The sequence below is a fragment of the Vespa velutina genome, chromosome 2 (genome assembly GCF_912470025.1).
Source record: "Vespa velutina chromosome 2, iVesVel2.1, whole genome shotgun sequence".
Taxonomy (NCBI): domain Eukaryota; kingdom Metazoa; phylum Arthropoda; class Insecta; order Hymenoptera; family Vespidae; genus Vespa; species Vespa velutina.
Genome location: NC_062189.1, coordinates 1,530,055 through 1,547,554, shown reverse-complemented (window position 1 = coordinate 1,547,554; position 17,500 = coordinate 1,530,055). Strand labels below are relative to the sequence as shown.

The following is a 17,500-nucleotide window of genomic DNA, read 5'->3' as shown; positions in this document are numbered from 1 at the left end:
ATCGAAAGAAAAAATATGATCGATAATTTCGATCGATATGAAATCTAATTAATCCTATCGTCAATCAATGTGATAATTATTGCGTATATAATTTTTTTTCTTTTTATATATATATATATATATATATATATATATATATATATATATATATACTTTCTTTTTCTTGTATAGTTATGTAAGATCATGATAAGAATTCATAGTTAACATTACGAAATAATTTTCCTCTAGTAAAGGATATTAATTTCTCAGTGTTGGGTCAACTAAATTCGATCTAACATATTCTCTACTTGTTTATAGATTATTCTAAACGTAAGGATATTTATCTAGTAAACATAGTCTTCTAATCTCTGGTACGAAGCTACTTTGAACAAAACTGACCCTTAGAAATTCATTAATGGTAGCCATTCTCCTTGATCTATATATACATATATATATATATATATATATATATATATATATATATATATATATGTATGTATGTATTTATGTACATATAGCCTTTGGTTAAGTGGCTAAGCTGTGAAACTATTAATTTACTCACACAATACAACAGCAACAACAAGAACAAAGCTATGAAACTTGGACTATTTGTCGAATATACAAACAATATATATATGTATGTACAGATGGTAGGTCAAAGGTTTCTAGGCTTGTAATTTTACAAATTGAAAAAAATAAGAGAAAGCAAAAATAACATTAGTCCATAAAGATTCTCGAAAAGAGGTAAAATTGATTTTTAAAATCACTTAAAAATTTTTGTTTATATATATATATATATATATATATATATATATATAAACAAAATAAATGCATATATAAGTATATTAACATATGTCATTTTTGATTAATAACATTCCTGTTATCGTGAATTAAATAAAGGGCACATAACCAGTAATTTAATTATCCTTCTGACATCGAGAATATCATTTTGATTTATTAAATTTTCTTCCATGATAATATCGATTAAATAGAACGTTAATAAATCGAATGTTCAATAATATATGTGTTTTATCTATAAATAGTTTTGTACTAATTATCGTTGCTCTTTCGTTTGCTTATATTCGATATATATATATATATATATATATATATATATATATATATATTAAATAAAATTAAAAAAAAATCGATATTTCAAATAAATAGATCGTCAATATTATATAAATAATATATCATATAGATAATATATAAAGCGATCGGTATTAAACTGATTGATGAAGTGGGGGTAAAAAAAATGAAAAAAGAGAAGAAAAGAAAAAAAAAAAAACAAAGAAAAGAGAAAAAAAAGAATAATAAAACAAAACAAAAGCATGAATCGCGTCAGTCGATCGATTCAATCGAAATTCATTTAAATATAATAATATCGTAATAATATTGATATAAACGTTTGATAAGTATTCATAATATAAATCCTCGACGCATAATCATATCAATCGATCAATCATATTAGTTGTAATATCATATTCGCGTTATTATATAAATTAATGAAAATGGAAAATATTTATATACTTATACGATGGCCTATTATTTATTTAGTTAAACGAAATACTTTATTATTTGTTTGATAAAAGGAATTTGATCGAAAGATATAAAAGAAAAAACAAAAAAACAAAAAAAAAAAAAAACGAAAAAGGAAAAGAAAAACAAACAAACAAACAAACAAACAATAATATAGTGCGAAATAATTATTATAGGGGAAAAAAAATTTGTGAATGAAAACGAGTACGTGAGAACGAGAGATTGAGAACGATGTTATTGAATTTATCATTTGAAATCATTAAATTATCTTACGGATATCGTAAAAATTGTCAAATAATTTAATTTTAATAAATGTTCTATCATTCCGTCACGGAAAGTATTTAAAAGAAATTTTTACGTAATAACTTCCAACAGGTGGACTTGGAATTCATCCAATTGGGCTTTCAACGAGTACGAAGAGCCAATCATCTGCGGCAATGTAACTGGCGCCAGGTTAGTGTATTTCCGTCTTTATCCTATCATCAAGAGACCCTTGAGATAAGCCCAACAAGATATAAGTTGGATATCGTTGGCTTTTATAAGCCAACCATCGACTTTTACAAGACGTCCACAGTCATTTTTCGATCTTTTGGATCAAGAACTTGACGGGAGGGGATGAAAAGGAGAAATGGAATGGACAAAAAAATATAATCCTCTGAAGGTTGAATTTTTTTTTCTTCCTCATAAAAAAGAAACTCCATCCATCCCCGTGTATTATTTTTTGATCGGAAAGAGTTATAGAGTAGAAAAGAAAAGAAAAAAAAAGAAAAAAAAGAAAAAAAAAGAAAAAGAAAAAGAAAAAGAAAAAGAAAAGTTCCATACTTTATTTTCAATACATATTTATTTATATAGCGTGTTATATTATAGTAAGATAATACTATAGTACTATATTATTATTAATTTATCATTAGTATGTGATATATATATATATATAATATTATTTATATTTTAGATATTATATGTATTTATTATACTAATAATATTAATAATAACGTTCTATAATATACTATAATATTTTACTATGATATTTGATATATACCATTAGATTGTTATTAGTATATTAATAGCAATCTAATAGTATGTCATTAATATAATACATTATTAAACATTACTACTGTATCATCATATTAATTTCATATAATATTATCACTTTCTTTATTTTTTTTTTTATTTTTTTTTTTTTTTTTTTCTATCGATCACATTAACGAAACAGTATTATTATATTCATTATCGTCATTATGAGAATGTAGAAGTATAGAGTTAATTCAAAATTAGACGAGGAACAAAAAAACAAGAAAATAAAATAAGTTAGTTTTAAGTGATTAAAGGGAAAATTTGGACAATTTCAAAGTCCCCTCCCCTCCCCTCCCCATCCCCCTCCCCTCCCCACCTCCCCGCGCCCCTTTTAAAATTGCGAACGTCGGTCAACGGTTGTATCATGGTAATATATTTAATAAACAATTTTCTCGACAATTCCTTTATACACGTAATAAGAGGAACGAACTTTAGATCTATAGATCGTATAATTTCAGACACTGTAACGAGAGCTACACCTGCCTTTGCGTTGGCCCGAATCCAAACCACGGTTACACCAACTTCGATAACTTCTTGTGGTCCATGCTAACCACCTTCCAGCTGATTACGTTGGATTATTGGGAGGACGTCTATAACAAGGTCTTCCTTTGTTAACTTTTTCTTTATTTTTTTTTTTCTTCTTCTTCTTCTTTTTTTTTTCTTTTGTTTTGTTTTTTTTTTTAATTTAATTTAATTTTATTTCATTACACGTGTACCATCCTCAATCAATCCTTGGCAACGCTCGTCGTCGTAATTTTTTTTTTCAACTCGTTCCTTCATTATTTGTTTTCGATTGGGGGAAAAAAAAAAAAAAAAAAAAAAAAAAAAAGAAAGAAAAGAAAAGAAAAAGAATATTATTTCTTTACAATTTATTTATACGGCATAGTAATGCAATACACTTATGTTCTTTGTTCTTAGAGATTATATTAAATATTTTTTTTTCTTTTTTCTTTGTTTTTGTAATATATTAGCATTACAAACGTATCGGGGATCGTATATTAGATATACGAGTTCGATATTTAGAAAGAAAGAAGAATTAAAAAAAAAAAAAAAAAAAAAAAAAAAAAAAAGAGAGAGAAAAAAATGATCTCTAAATTGAAAAATATGAACTGAATTATATGTGACGTTCTCGTAGTGTACATGACAACGAAATCTTTTTTTTTTCTTTTTTTCCATTCGGACATTTTACAATCAACGAACATATAATTAATCAAAAATAAATTGTATTAATTAACGTACAGGTATTGTCGGCGTGCGGACCTATTAGCGTCTCGTTCTTCACGGTGGTCGTGTTTTTTGGTTCATTTTATCTAATCAATTTGATGTTGGCTGTTGTGGCACTGAGCTACGAGGAGGAGGCTGAAATTACGAACGAGGTAAATCATCGAATCTTATTATATTTTCCTTCCTTTTTTTTTTTTTTTTTTTTTTTTTTTTTACAAAAATTAATTCATATATATATAAATTCCTTGATGTTTTTTTTTCCTTCTTCTTCTTCTTCTTCTTCTTCTTATTTTTTGTTTCTGTTAAAAAATTAAAAAAAAAAAAAAAAAAAAAAAAAAAAAAAAAAAAAAAAATGAAAAAAAAAGAGAAGAAAGAACAAACAAACGATTACTTCCAATGTGCCATCTTGTCATGATTTTGAAGCTTTAAAATAAAATCTAAATGATGGTTATACGAAAAAAAAAAAAAGAAAAAAAAATGAAAAAAAAAAAAAGAGAAGAAAGAACAAACAAACGATTACTTCCAATGCGCAATCTTGTCATGATTTTGAAGCTTTAAAATAAAATCTAAATGATGGTTATACGAAAAGAAAAAAAGAAAAAAAAACAAAAAAAAAAAAAGAAGAAAACAAACAAATAAAAGATTAGAAGAATAAAAATAAAATATTTTAGCGCGTTTTGATTTTTTTTAGGAACGAAGGAAGGATTTAACCGACCATCGTGAGGACTCGACGTTTAGTTTCGACCCGACGAAGATCAACATTAAGACGCTCACTAAAGAGAAGCAAAAAAAGATTGACGCAAGGAAGGGAGTATTACTGAGCAGTTACACGAGAAAGAAGACGAGAAGAAGAAAACGCGGTAGGAGTTCGGCGGGCCAAGAGAAAAATGGTGGCGCACGTAGCAGGTTTTCATCGTTTATGTGTATATATATACATATATATACATACATACATACATATATACATACACACAAACATATATATATATATATATATATATATATATATGTACATATACGTTACCAATCGAAAATTCTAGTCAACCTTTTTCTTTTTCTTTCTTCTTCTTATTTTTTTTTTTCTTTTTTTTCTTTTTTTCTTTTTTTTTTTTTTTTTTTTACTACTTCGGAACATTATTCTTTCACACTCGTGCACACGTTTTGCCGCATCAAAAAAAGAGAGAAAAAAAAAAAAAGAAAGTAAAGAAAAAAGAAAACGTTCGGATTAATTCCTTCCTCATCATCAAACTCAGGCGAGTCCTTATTTCATTTTTTGTTCATTTCTTTTTACGTTAGTTCTATCGAACGAACGAGAGATCGTTTGTCTTATGTTTTCTACTTCATTTATTTATTTATTTTTATCGTTTCATAGATAATAACAATACGAATGTTATATACTTGTAAACAGATCGGTTACACCAAGTCCAAGTCCAAGTCCAAGACACTCGAATGTAAGACCGTCGCATCTTCCGTTACAAAATGTAACGCCAAGGCCACCGGAAGCTAGTACGGTTCATAGATTGGCACCGAATCGTGGTATGTTACATTCGAGACAGGCAAGTAACAACAGTAATCAACAATCGTCATTAGACGATTCTGGTGTTGTCGATGATCACGACGGTGACGACGTTACATCTGCCGAAGAACATGAGAAACGTGAACATCAACAGAGAGAACATAGGGTAGAACGTCAAGATAAGGATAAGGATAACGATCAGGATCAGGATCAGGATCAGGAACAGGATCAAGGGGATGAAGAAACCAAAATAGATATCACTACTCGTACCGATTGTCAACCAGCACCTGTTACCGTTTCCGTTAAAACGAGCAGTCGAGAGATCAGAGTTCTCAAATGCAATGGCGTCAAAACGAAGAAACATATGTACGCGCTGCCTCCAGAGTACCTGTCGCATATTGTAGTTTTAGGTAAGATTTATATATATATTAATTATTTTCATAATTATTAATTAATATTATTTCAATTATATTTAATTATCTGTCGTATATTATAGTTTTAAGTAAAATTTATTTATGTATTACACACACTATATATATTAATTATTTTTATAATTATTAATTAATATTATTTAAAACGTTAAAAAAAATAAACGTGATTCTGAATATAATACATATGTATATTGTGCGTGTGTGTGTGTGTGTGTGTATTATATTTATTGATTTATTTATATTTATTTATTTACTATTTCTTTTTTTTTTTCTTACATGCGACGTCTAATATTTCGGAAAAATATTTTTCAGGGATCAGCCGAGAGAGAAAAATATTTTAATCAATTAGAGGGGATCAAGGGTTGCTTTTTCTTTTCCTCTTTTTTTTTTGTTTTATATATACATATATATATATATATAAAAAGAGACGGATGGATTTGAAATAGAAATATGTGCAGTTTTCTGTAGGATTTTATTCAAGGTTACGTTTATTTTCCTTTTCCTTTTCCTTTTTTCTTCTTTCTTTATATGTAGGCTATCTTAAATTTTTTGAAAAATAAGTTTTGATGAAAGAGAGAGAGAGAGAGAGAGAGAGAGAAAGAGAAATAGTGTAATCAGTTAGGTCAAGGGTTGCTTTTAGTCTTTGTTTTCTTTCTTTTTTTTTTTATTTCGTTTTGAATACTTCTCGTATTATAATTTATTTTATTCCAATTTTTTTTTTTTTATACAAGATAATTACATATATAAAAACAGAGATGTGGGAATTGGAAAAAATGAGTATATGCAGTTTTATGTTTCAAAGTTTTATGTATTAAATTGTTGTTGAAATTTTTTTTTTTTTTTTTTTTTTTTTTTTTTTTAATGATCCTGTCCTAACCGATAATAGAATTAATTACGGGAACTAATGATCATTCTATTTTTTTTTAATCCTGTTTTAAGAATATTATATATATATATATATATATATATAATTTTAGGATAGAATCTTATTCAAATCCCCAACGATAATTTTTAATATAATTTTAGAAATTTTAATATAATTTTTTCGTTTTTCTTTTCTTTCTCGTACTTTTTTCGAGATAAGTTATTACGACGATCGAGAAAAAAATTATACGATGAAATTAGTTAAATTAGTTTTTAATCCGTTTTATTGCAATTTATTTATTTTTTTTTTCTTATATATATATATATATATCTGCATTATTTTTCACAAAAGAAAAAAAAAGAGACAAAGATTAAAAATATGATACATATGGGGTTAGCTAGAGAGAAAGAGAGAGGATTTTATCCAAAGCAAAATTTATTTTATCTTTTTAAATAGGATGTCCGAGATTCTTTTAAAATATTCATGTTTTTACATGTACGTGTACACAAATACGTTGAAAGTATATTTTTAAAATAAAAATAATGTCGTATTGATTTTATTTATTCGAACGGAATTTCTAGTTGATTTTCTTTTTTCACGGGCAAAATATTCTATAGAATTTTTTTCTAATTTTAATATCATACATCTATTCACGCATATCAATACATACACACATGCGTATGTACGTACGCCGTATACTTCGAAGAGAAAATTTTTTTTAATAAAATATTTTACCACTAATTTGTTGTATTATTTATTAAATATAATTTCACTGAGAAAGAGAGAGAAAGAGAGAGAGAGAGAGAGAGAGAGAGAGAGAGATCGATTACGTAGAGTAAAGAATTAAAATTAAATATTTCATTATTTGTATAATACATAAGAGCCGTATACAATGACGGTATTTTTAATATAGGATTTTTTCCAAAGTTCCTAGGTTCGCCTAAATGTCAACTAGATGGTTTGAAAAATCAATTACTCTTTTACGAGACTCTTTTTACTCTAAATTCCTTTTTCTTCTCTTCTTCTTTTCTTTTCTTTTTTTTTTTTCTTTCCTTCTTTCAGGGCATAAAATCATAAGTCTAGTAACTTTTTTATGATCTAAACAAAAAAAAAAAAAAAAAGAAAGAAAAAGAAAAAAAAGAATAATGGAATAATTTTAAGCTTCTACGTATACATAGGAAGGTATTATATACGTAGGAAAAAAGTCTCAGAAAAGCATAATTGATTTTTCTTTTTTCTTTTTTCTTTTTTTGTTTTTTTGTTTGTTTTATATCAATTAGGGAGTTTCAGCTGAATTCTCTCTGTTAAAAATTCCGACATTAATTATTGATTAATTCACACACACACACACACACACACACACACACACACACACACACCCATATACGTACATACACACACATACGTAAATATTTATATTTTTCACATACATATATTTATATATTTATATGTTATTTATTTTTATTTTTTACAGACGATCTTCCAGATAGAAACTGCGAGAGGTGTATTCAATGTTGCGTAGACTACGAGGGATGGTTACGTTTTCAAAATTGTCTTTATAAGGTAAAAATAAATATTCACACGTATACACACACACACAGACACACATACACACGCGCATACGTAACATGTCTAGAGAATGAGGAAAATATTATAGCAAATATTTTATCGTTCGATCGTTCGATGGGAAAATAAAATAAACACAATGACAGCAAACAACAACAACAACAACAGCAAGAACAATAATAAATAAAAAAAACAAGAAACAAATCCTTCTTTTTTCTCTCTTTCTTCTTATAGGTCGTAAGAGATCCGTTGTTTGAATTGATGATCACCCTATGTATCGTATTGAACACTGGTTTTCTTGCGATGGAACATCACGGTATGAGCGAGTCGATACGACAGGCATTGAACATCGGGAACAAAGTGTTCACGAGTATCTTCACCTTCGAATGCTTTTTAAAATTGTTAGCACTTAGCAAAGATTTCTTTAACAACGGTTGGAACAATTTCGATTTGATCATAGTATCAGCCTCGTTGATCGACTTGACGTTCGAATTGGTCGACGGTTTATCAGTTATAAGGGGACTAAGATTGTTGAGGGTATTGAAATTGGCACAATCATGGACGACAATGAAGGTCCTATTAAGTATAATAATATCAACGATCGGCGCATTAGGTAATCTGACCTTTGTCCTTGTTATCGTTATATACATATTCGCCGTTATCGGCATGCAATTGTTCAGTAAGGATTATACATTGGACAAATTTTATCCTGATCCTGTGCCACGTTGGAACTTTAACGATTTCTTTCATTCGTTCATGATGATATTTCGTATATTGTGCGGCGAATGGATCGAACCATTATGGGATTGTATGCGTGCCGAAAAGGAGGACGGTCCTGGTACATGTTTCGCAATATTTTTACCGGCACTTGTTATGGGAAATTTTATGGTACTCAATTTATTCTTGGCCCTGTTACTCAATAGCTTCAATTCCGAGGAATTGAAGCAAAAAAAGGAGGAAGTCGGGGAGGACTCGAAATTGGCCAGATCGTTCGATCGTATACGTTCGATTGTTAAAAAGAAAAAATATCGTAAGGAAAATTCGGAAAATGAAAAAAATATGAGATTGGAACAGATAGTGCGGGAGGTTATGGATAAGTCAGATAAAGAGAAATATGCTATACAGGAGACGGTATTGAGCCTACCAAAGGATAATATATATAATAGATCTTATCAGGAGAGCTTGAATCAACCTGTATTTACGTATGAACCGATATATCGTCAGGCAACATTGACTACCTATAGTCAAAGTAGTCAGGAGACTGTTAAGGAAAATAAAAGGATTAACGAGAGGGATGAGATTATTGTCAATGACGAAACTAATGTCGAGGAAACTATAGAAATGGATGTATTAAAGGATCCTAATAAAATGGACGAGGAAGTTGCTATGTTACCGGATGAGAAATCATCCTCTCAACCGATACGTAAAGAGGAAAGAATAGAGAAACGACCTTGGCATGCATTGGTCAGTTATGTCGACGAATTGACTGTTGGTGGTAGAAGAGATAGCAAAGGTAGATACATTGACGGAATAGGCTCGTTTCCAATGTTTGGACGTAATAAAGAGCCAAAGGAACCACAGGATTGTTTTCCCCAGCATTGTTATCAAAAGTAAGTACAATATTATCCGATAATTTTATTAAATTCTAAATCGATTATAATGATATATATCTTCTATCTTTTTCTCTCTTGCTTCGACTTATATGTAATGTCAATTATGTCGGGATAATTTTAATTATTTTTACCTAACATCAATGTATTCGAATGATTGGCCAATTAGTGCCAATTCTTTTACATTGGTATTTCTGTGCCTCGTCAATTATATCGAATTCGATCAAAAATCAAAGAATATTTATATATATATATATGTGTGTGTGTGTGTGTGTGTGTGTATGCGTGAGTCTTTTCTTTGCCAAATCCATAAACTCTATAAAAGAAAAAGAAAAGAAATCTGATGAATATAAATTTAAATAAACAATTTACGAAGATCTTGTTGTTACATTTGTTTCGCATTATTGAAACGACGATTTAACATTTAGAGGATTGATTTAATCAGATTGAAATTTATAATATCTGTTTGACTCCCTTTCGTTCGAGTGATTTGATATTTAAATTCAAAAAAAAAAAAAAGAAAAAAAAAAAGAAAAAAGAAAGAAAGAAAAAATCGAGAAGTAGAATTAAATCGATTTGTCTTCTGAACATCTGCTATATTTTGTATGATATATTCGTTTTTCTCATTTTTTCTTTTTTTACATTTTTTTTTTTTCTCCTGGAAATGCAACGAATGCATTAGAACGTAGAGCTTGCCAAAAAAGTCACATCACGAATTCAATCACACACGTGAACTTTTTATCTTACTCGCTCGTTCGATCAATGATATATATATATATATGCCGTCCTTCCCCAATCTCAAAACAATACTTTTCAACCCTGAAAAAGAAAAAAAAAAAAAAAGAAAAAAAAAAAAAAAAAGAAAAAACAGAAAACGATTGAAGTAAGTAATCGTTAATGAATTTAAGTAAATTACGTGAGAGGGAAGATGACGGATTTTGATCGACGATAGATCGTATATGGGTGAACGATAAATTGTTCATCCTGCATATTCTAATGAATCAATGGATATGCGGGTTAAACGCATATATGCGTTACCCATGTGAATATTATTTGTTTATATTTTTTTTTTTTTATTTTTGTTTTCTCTCTCTCTCTCTCTCTCTCTCTCTCATTCTCTCTCTAATTTCTTCTTTCCCTCCTTTTTTGTTTTTGTTTGCAGATGTAGCTGTATCAATCGTTGCTTAGTAACTGACATAGGAAGAAAATGGATAAGAATACGTACTGTTGTACTTTCTGTTGTCGACACACCTGCCTTCGAATGGATGATCCTAGTATTGATATTTGCATCCTCGATAACGCTTTGCTTCGAAGACATATATTTGGATGACAATCCATTCCTAAAGAAAATCCTTTATTGGACCAATCTAGCTTTCTGCGCTTTATTCAGCATCGAGATGCTATTAAAGTGGTTGGCATTAGGATTTTGTAAATACTTCACCAGTTTCTGGACGATCCTGGATTTTATAATAGTTTTCGTAAGAAAAAAAAAAAAAAAAAAAAAGAAAAAAAAAACGATAGAAATATGATTTAGAAGGCTGTGGAAGGTTTTTTCTTTTTCTTTTTTTTTTTTTTTCTTTGGTGTATCTTTGGTATTTTTTTTTTTTTTTTTTTTTTTTTTTTTTTTTTTGGAAGCTTACGCTAACGAAACTTTTAATATATATATATTTTTTTTTTTTTTTTTAATATTTCTTTTACATGCACGCTCGCGCGCTCGCGCGCATACGCATCTATATATATATATATATATATATATATATATATATATGTGCGTGTGCAAAAAAAAAAAAATAAAAAAATGAGTAAATAAATAAAACAGCTGAAACGCACATAAATGAGCTTGTGTCATTGTGGCATGACTCATTTCTTTCATCGTTAGAGCGATCGATGTTTTTTAATTCTTCGATTAATTGTTTGCTTATTTAATTCATATATTATATTTTATCCTATTTGTCTATATCTACCCGATAGATATATATAATATGTATATATATATATATATATTGTGTATATATATGTATATATACACATATATACATTGATCGACGAAAGAATAATAATAACGATAATAAGAAAAAAGAAAAAAAAAAAAAAAAAAAAGAAAAGAAAAAAAAAAAGAATGGACAAAAGAAATTTTAAACAAGCTAACCTATTTGAAACGTTGTTTCGGTGTTCTCTTTTCTGTGTGTTTTATGTGTTGCCTCGTGGATACAGGTACGTCAAACTATTACGTTTTTTTTTTTGCTCTCGTACACATTATCAAAAAATAATTAAACATTTTTTTTTTTCTATATTTCTTTTCTTTCTATATTTCTTTCTTTATTATTATTCCCTCCCTTTCTCTCTCTCTGTCTCATTTGAATTTTGATAGATCAACAAGATGCATGTTACATATGCATGATAATGTTTCCCTCTCTCTCTCTCTCTCTCTCTCTCTCTCTCTATTTCTCTTATATGTATTTTCTTCATTATTGATTTAAACTTTATTCGTATATCTAAGTGTTCGCTTCACGTGGCTTTTTACATATTTACATTCATCGAAACGTCTCTGGTAATGTATGGCGATGATATGTACAATTGCCTTTGCGAGATTTAAAAATTGCTTTTTTTCGAATGATAGGAGAAAAAAGGAAAAAAGAAAAATAAATAAATACATTTTTCATGGGGCTTTACCGAGACGGGCTTTGCAAATATAGAAGGAGCTCTTTTTATTAAAAATTTTTATTATTTTATGCCAATATGTTTGCTTTTTTTCTTTGTACTTAATAATAATAATAATAATAATAATAATAATAATAATAATAATAATAATAACAATAATAATAAAAATAACAATAAAAATAATAATAATAATGAATATAACGATGATGAATAGTAACAATACTATTAATATTAAGATCGATTTATTTTGAAGGGAAAAAAAAAAATATATATATATTACTGCGTTAACGCAATGACTGATTACATTCGTAATGAAATATTATATATATATGGTGGGTCAAAAGTTCTCAAGCGGTTCGAAAAGTTTCTAAGCGAATTTTGAAAACCGATCGATCATACTATCTCGTCAATTTTTACGATGACATTTTTTTTCGTATTTTATTTTTTTTTTTTCGTACTTTTTTCCTCATTTTTTACGACCTTGTTGTAAACCGTGACGATGAAAAGTTTCTTTTTTTTTTGTTTAAAAAGGGTTTTTTAAAAAATTTCTTTTCTTTCTTTCTTTCTTTGATATCAGGATAAATTTTTTTGGGGCACATCTAAGGACTTACTTTTGGCCCATCAATCTCCCCCTCCCTTCATCGCCCGTGTAAATATGATTATAAAGTATTTTTTGTTTCCTTTCATTTCTTTTTCTTCTTTTTTTTTTTTTTTTTTTTTTTTTTTTTTTTTTTTTTTTTTTTTGATTCGTTTGTAAATAATAATTCATACGTTGATCAACTCTTACCTTTCGTTCTACTTTTATTCTTTTTCGTTTTTGTAAAATTTCTCGTCGCGTTGTTCCGCAACGGATGGGGAAAAAAAAAGCAGAAAAAAAGAAGAAGAAAATTGCATTGAAAATATTCGATTTGCGTGCTAGCAGCACGCCATAAATATTATTTTCGAGAGGAACGAATTAAAAAAAAAAAAAAAAAAAAAAAGAAAAAAAATACAAAAAAATAAAGATAAAGAAAAAAAAAAAAGAAAAATAAAAAAAATAAGATAAAAAAGAAGGAGAGAAATTTTTTCTTTTTTTATTTTTATTCTTTTTTTTTTTTTTTTTTTCTTTTTTTTGTAATAATTCACCACACAAGGTTTCTTTTTTCAACAGGTATCCATGTTTAGTCTTTTGATAGAAGAAAATGAAAATCTAAAGGTACTACGCTCGTTGAGAACGCTGAGAGCACTGAGGCCTTTAAGAGCGATATCAAGATGGCAAGGCATGAGGGTAAGTGTTTCTTATCTATTCGAGAGTGATGTTTAATTTGTTTAATTTGTTTAAATTTAAATATATTAGATTTGAATGATCGATTAATTAAATAATTATGATTATTGGATTAATCAATTATATAATATTTATATATTAATGTACACGCATGTACATTAATTATCTTGGTATTTTTTAATAGAAATTTTTTTGGCACGATCATATATTAATTTTAATTCAATAATATAATCAATTATGGTATTGTAAATATTTATTAAAAATTTTATATATATATATATATATATATGTATAACGAAATATTTTATAATGTAGTGTTAAGAATTAACGGTGTTATTTGTTTATATATAAAATATTGAAAAAATATTATACGTACACACACACGCACACACACACACACACACAAACGCGCACATATAATATAATATTATAAATTTGTATTTAAAATATTTCAAATTTATCGTATTAGAATGTATTTAGTATATAAAAGAATTACTATATACGTATTATATAAGATATTTAAAAAAAAAAAAAAAAAGAAAAAAAAAAATTGATTGTACAATTTAGTATGAAAAATAATCACGCGGTATTGTTTATTAACGTATAAAATATTTATAAAAGTTACATAATTAGGTATAATCGTATCTTAAAATTTCAATTTAAACAATTTATTACGTCAAAAAAATTTCACAAGAAATATTACGTAATATTTTCTTCTTCTTTTTATTTATTCTCTCTCTCTCTCTCTCTCTCTCTCTCTCTCCCATTTTTTGCGAGTTATTTTTATCGATTGTGTTATAAGAACAATTTTATGTTAATTAATTTATTTACAATACATTGGAAAATATTTATTATAAATATTATAGATAAAAGTAATGATCGTATTCATCAGTTCTATTTGAATTTTCGTGATAATCGTAATGAAAAAAAAAAAAAAAAAAACAAAAAAAAAAACAAAAAAAAAAAAAAAAAAAAAAAAAGAAAAAAAAAAGAAAAATCTTTTAATCGTTATATTTTCAACATTGCGTATAGATCGTAGTGAACGCGTTGATGTATGCGATACCTAGTATATTCAACGTGCTCCTCGTCTGTCTCGTGTTCTGGCTTATATTTTCGATAATGGGAGTCCAATTTTTTGGCGGTAAATTCTTCAAATGCGTCGACGAGTATGGAGAATTATTGGACATATCGGTAAGTAATAACGACGATCTTTTAATTCTTTTCTTCGTTTTTTTCTTTCACTTTTTCTGAACAAATTTGACGAAAAATTTCTGACCAAGTTTCATTGGAAACTTTTTTTTTTTTTGAAACGATGTCATCTAACGAAAAACGCATTTATTATTATTATTATTATTATTATTATCTTTTTTTTGTTTACTTTTATTTTCAGATAGTAAATACGAAGGACGACTGTTTGAATAAAAATTATTCATGGGAGAATAGTAAGATAACATTCGACCACGTTGGTATTGCTTACTTGGCATTGTTTCAAGTGGCAACATTCGAAGGTTGGATGGAAGTAATGGAGGATGCCGTTGATGCAAGGGGTGTAGATCTTCAACCCCAAAGGGAAGCTAATCTATATGCTTACCTTTATTTCGTGATATTCATCGTGTGCGGCTCCTTTTTCACATTGAATCTATTCATAGGAGTTATTATAGATAATTTCAACATGTTAAAAAAGAAGGTAAGATTGTGTTAGTATTTTTACATTTTCTTTCTCTCTCTCTCTCTCTCTCTCTCTCTCTCTCTCTCTCTTTTTGTCTCTGTCTCTTTCTATTCAATATACACTTTTTATAAACTCGCAAGATCTCTAATTAATTTTTGAAAAGTGCTAAATGGTTATTCATTTCTTTTATATACATATATTAGTTCAGTGAATTATATACAAACATATATATTGTATATATGTATATATATATATATATATATATATATATATATGTGTATAGAGATAGATAGATACATAGACCTTTTTAATGGTATAAGATGAATATTCAAGATGGTTTTAATTTAATCAAGTATACAAATTTTTTCTTCATTTCAGTACGAAGGTGGCGTGCTAGAAATGTTTTTGACCGAGAGTCAAAAACACTACTACACTGCCATGAAAAAGCTCGGCCGTAAAAAGCCGCAAAAAGTAATAAAACGTCCGATCAACCAATTCCTCGCAATGTTCTACGATCTGTCCAATTCCCGAAGGTAAAATAACACATATGTACTCGTTTTATGTTTTGTGTTTTATATGTATATACATATATATATATGTATATATATATATATATACATGTACAGACATACACACACACACACACACACACAAATGTATTATATGTTTATTTATATACTTTTTTTTTTTATTAACCTCTCTTTTTGTCACCCATTTTAAATCATTTTTTGCCAATTTTGTCGTCTACTCGATCGCACGATTCATTTTAATTAAAAAAGAAAAAAAAAGAAAGAATAAATAAATAAATAAATATTGTTTAATTCTAAATATACAGATGGATATATAAATAAAAATAATAGCTTGGAATAATAAAGAAATAAAGAAAAGAAAAAAGAAATTCTATGATTGAGTCGACAGACATTTACAATTTGCTAATTCATTTATTCGTTCAGTATTTTTGAATATTTTCGATCAGTATATTAAATAATATTATATCGATTAATATATATATATATATAAAGAGAGAGAAAAAAACTGTCTGTGTTTTATATAAATAATCAGTATTTATAATAAATCTGTCGGGGGAATATAATTCAATTTGCAACTCAGATGCAAATATTAACCCACGACATTTTTAATCATTTTTACTGACCTTTTATTATAAATACGGAATCCCTAAAATATATATATATATATATATATATATATATATATATATATACAGGTTTGTTTTACAAAATATTTTAACATTAATTAATAAAAATACTGATCAAATAAATATTAATAATTTTTATAAACAATGTTTTTGCTTTCATTGTTTGTTGTATACATACACGCACACGCACACGCACACGCATATATATATATATATATTTTTGGAACTCGTTATTTGCGGAACATACGATGGACGTTTTGCGAGCCGAAGATTATCGTCGTTCGTCAGACGAATGATCAAAGTTCTTCGGCCAACCACTTCAATATTTTCGACTCGCAACTTCGCCGCTTCTATATTTCGCTTGACAAGATTCCAAAAAATAAATAAAAAAAAAAAAAAAAAAAAAAAAAAACAAAAAAAAAAAAATAAAAAAAAGAAAAAAAAAAAACAAATAAAAAAAAAAAAAAAAAAAAAAAAAAGAAAAGAAAAAAAAAAGACAAGGAAGGAGGAACAGCTGCAACGCGCTTCTGCTGATAGCGAAGATTGGATTTACAAGGACGAACGAGAGCTTAGCTGCTTTCATTATTTTATGTTTGTTCTTCGTTTTCCTTTTCTTCTTCTTCTTCTTCTTACTCTTTTTTTTTTTTTTTTTTTTTTTTTTTTTTTTCTTTCTTTTTTCTTTTTACCTTTTCAAGATGTCACACTCATTCACTTTGCGAATGAAAATGAGCGACGGCAACTTCAAGTGATTATCTTAAAATAAAATAAAAGAAAATGAAATAAAATAAGACGAATTCTATATTATAAATGTTGGCTTTGGCTTGAAATAGTTGCTTAAAATGTACAATGTGAGAAAATAAAAGAAGAGGACGAAATAGAAGGAGAGAAGGAACGACAATTAGATTTGAAATTTGTTTCTTTTTATTTATTTATCATTATTATCATT

The 17,500-nt window shown here is 27.4% G+C and overlaps 1 protein-coding gene across 7 annotated transcripts in view; it reads left to right on the top strand.

Moving 5' to 3' along the window:
* LOC124957812 (sodium channel protein 60E) overlaps positions 1–17,500 on the top strand; it is an 82,880-nt gene that overhangs the window by 57,351 nt on the left and 8,029 nt on the right. For 5 of the 7 annotated variants that reach the window (XM_047515167.1, XM_047515169.1, XM_047515166.1 and 2 more), the window contains exons 6-17: positions 1,894–1,971; positions 3,051–3,192; positions 3,834–3,968; positions 4,508–4,722; positions 5,225–5,742; positions 8,103–8,191; positions 8,429–9,804; positions 10,967–11,282; positions 13,616–13,732; positions 14,762–14,920; positions 15,120–15,416; positions 15,777–15,931. In XM_047515167.1, coding sequence (XP_047371123.1) covers positions 1,894–1,971; positions 3,051–3,192; positions 3,834–3,968; positions 4,508–4,722; positions 5,225–5,742; positions 8,103–8,191; positions 8,429–9,804; positions 10,967–11,282; positions 13,616–13,732; positions 14,762–14,920; positions 15,120–15,416; positions 15,777–15,931 — 3,597 coding nt within the window. Of the gene's footprint in view, positions 1–1,893; positions 1,972–3,050; positions 3,193–3,833; positions 3,969–4,507; positions 4,740–5,224; positions 5,743–8,102; positions 8,192–8,428; positions 9,805–10,966; positions 11,283–13,615; positions 13,733–14,761; positions 14,921–15,119; positions 15,417–15,776; positions 15,932–17,500 lie in introns of those variants that run through there. The other 2 variants (XM_047515171.1, XM_047515172.1) reach the window with 2 other exon arrangements.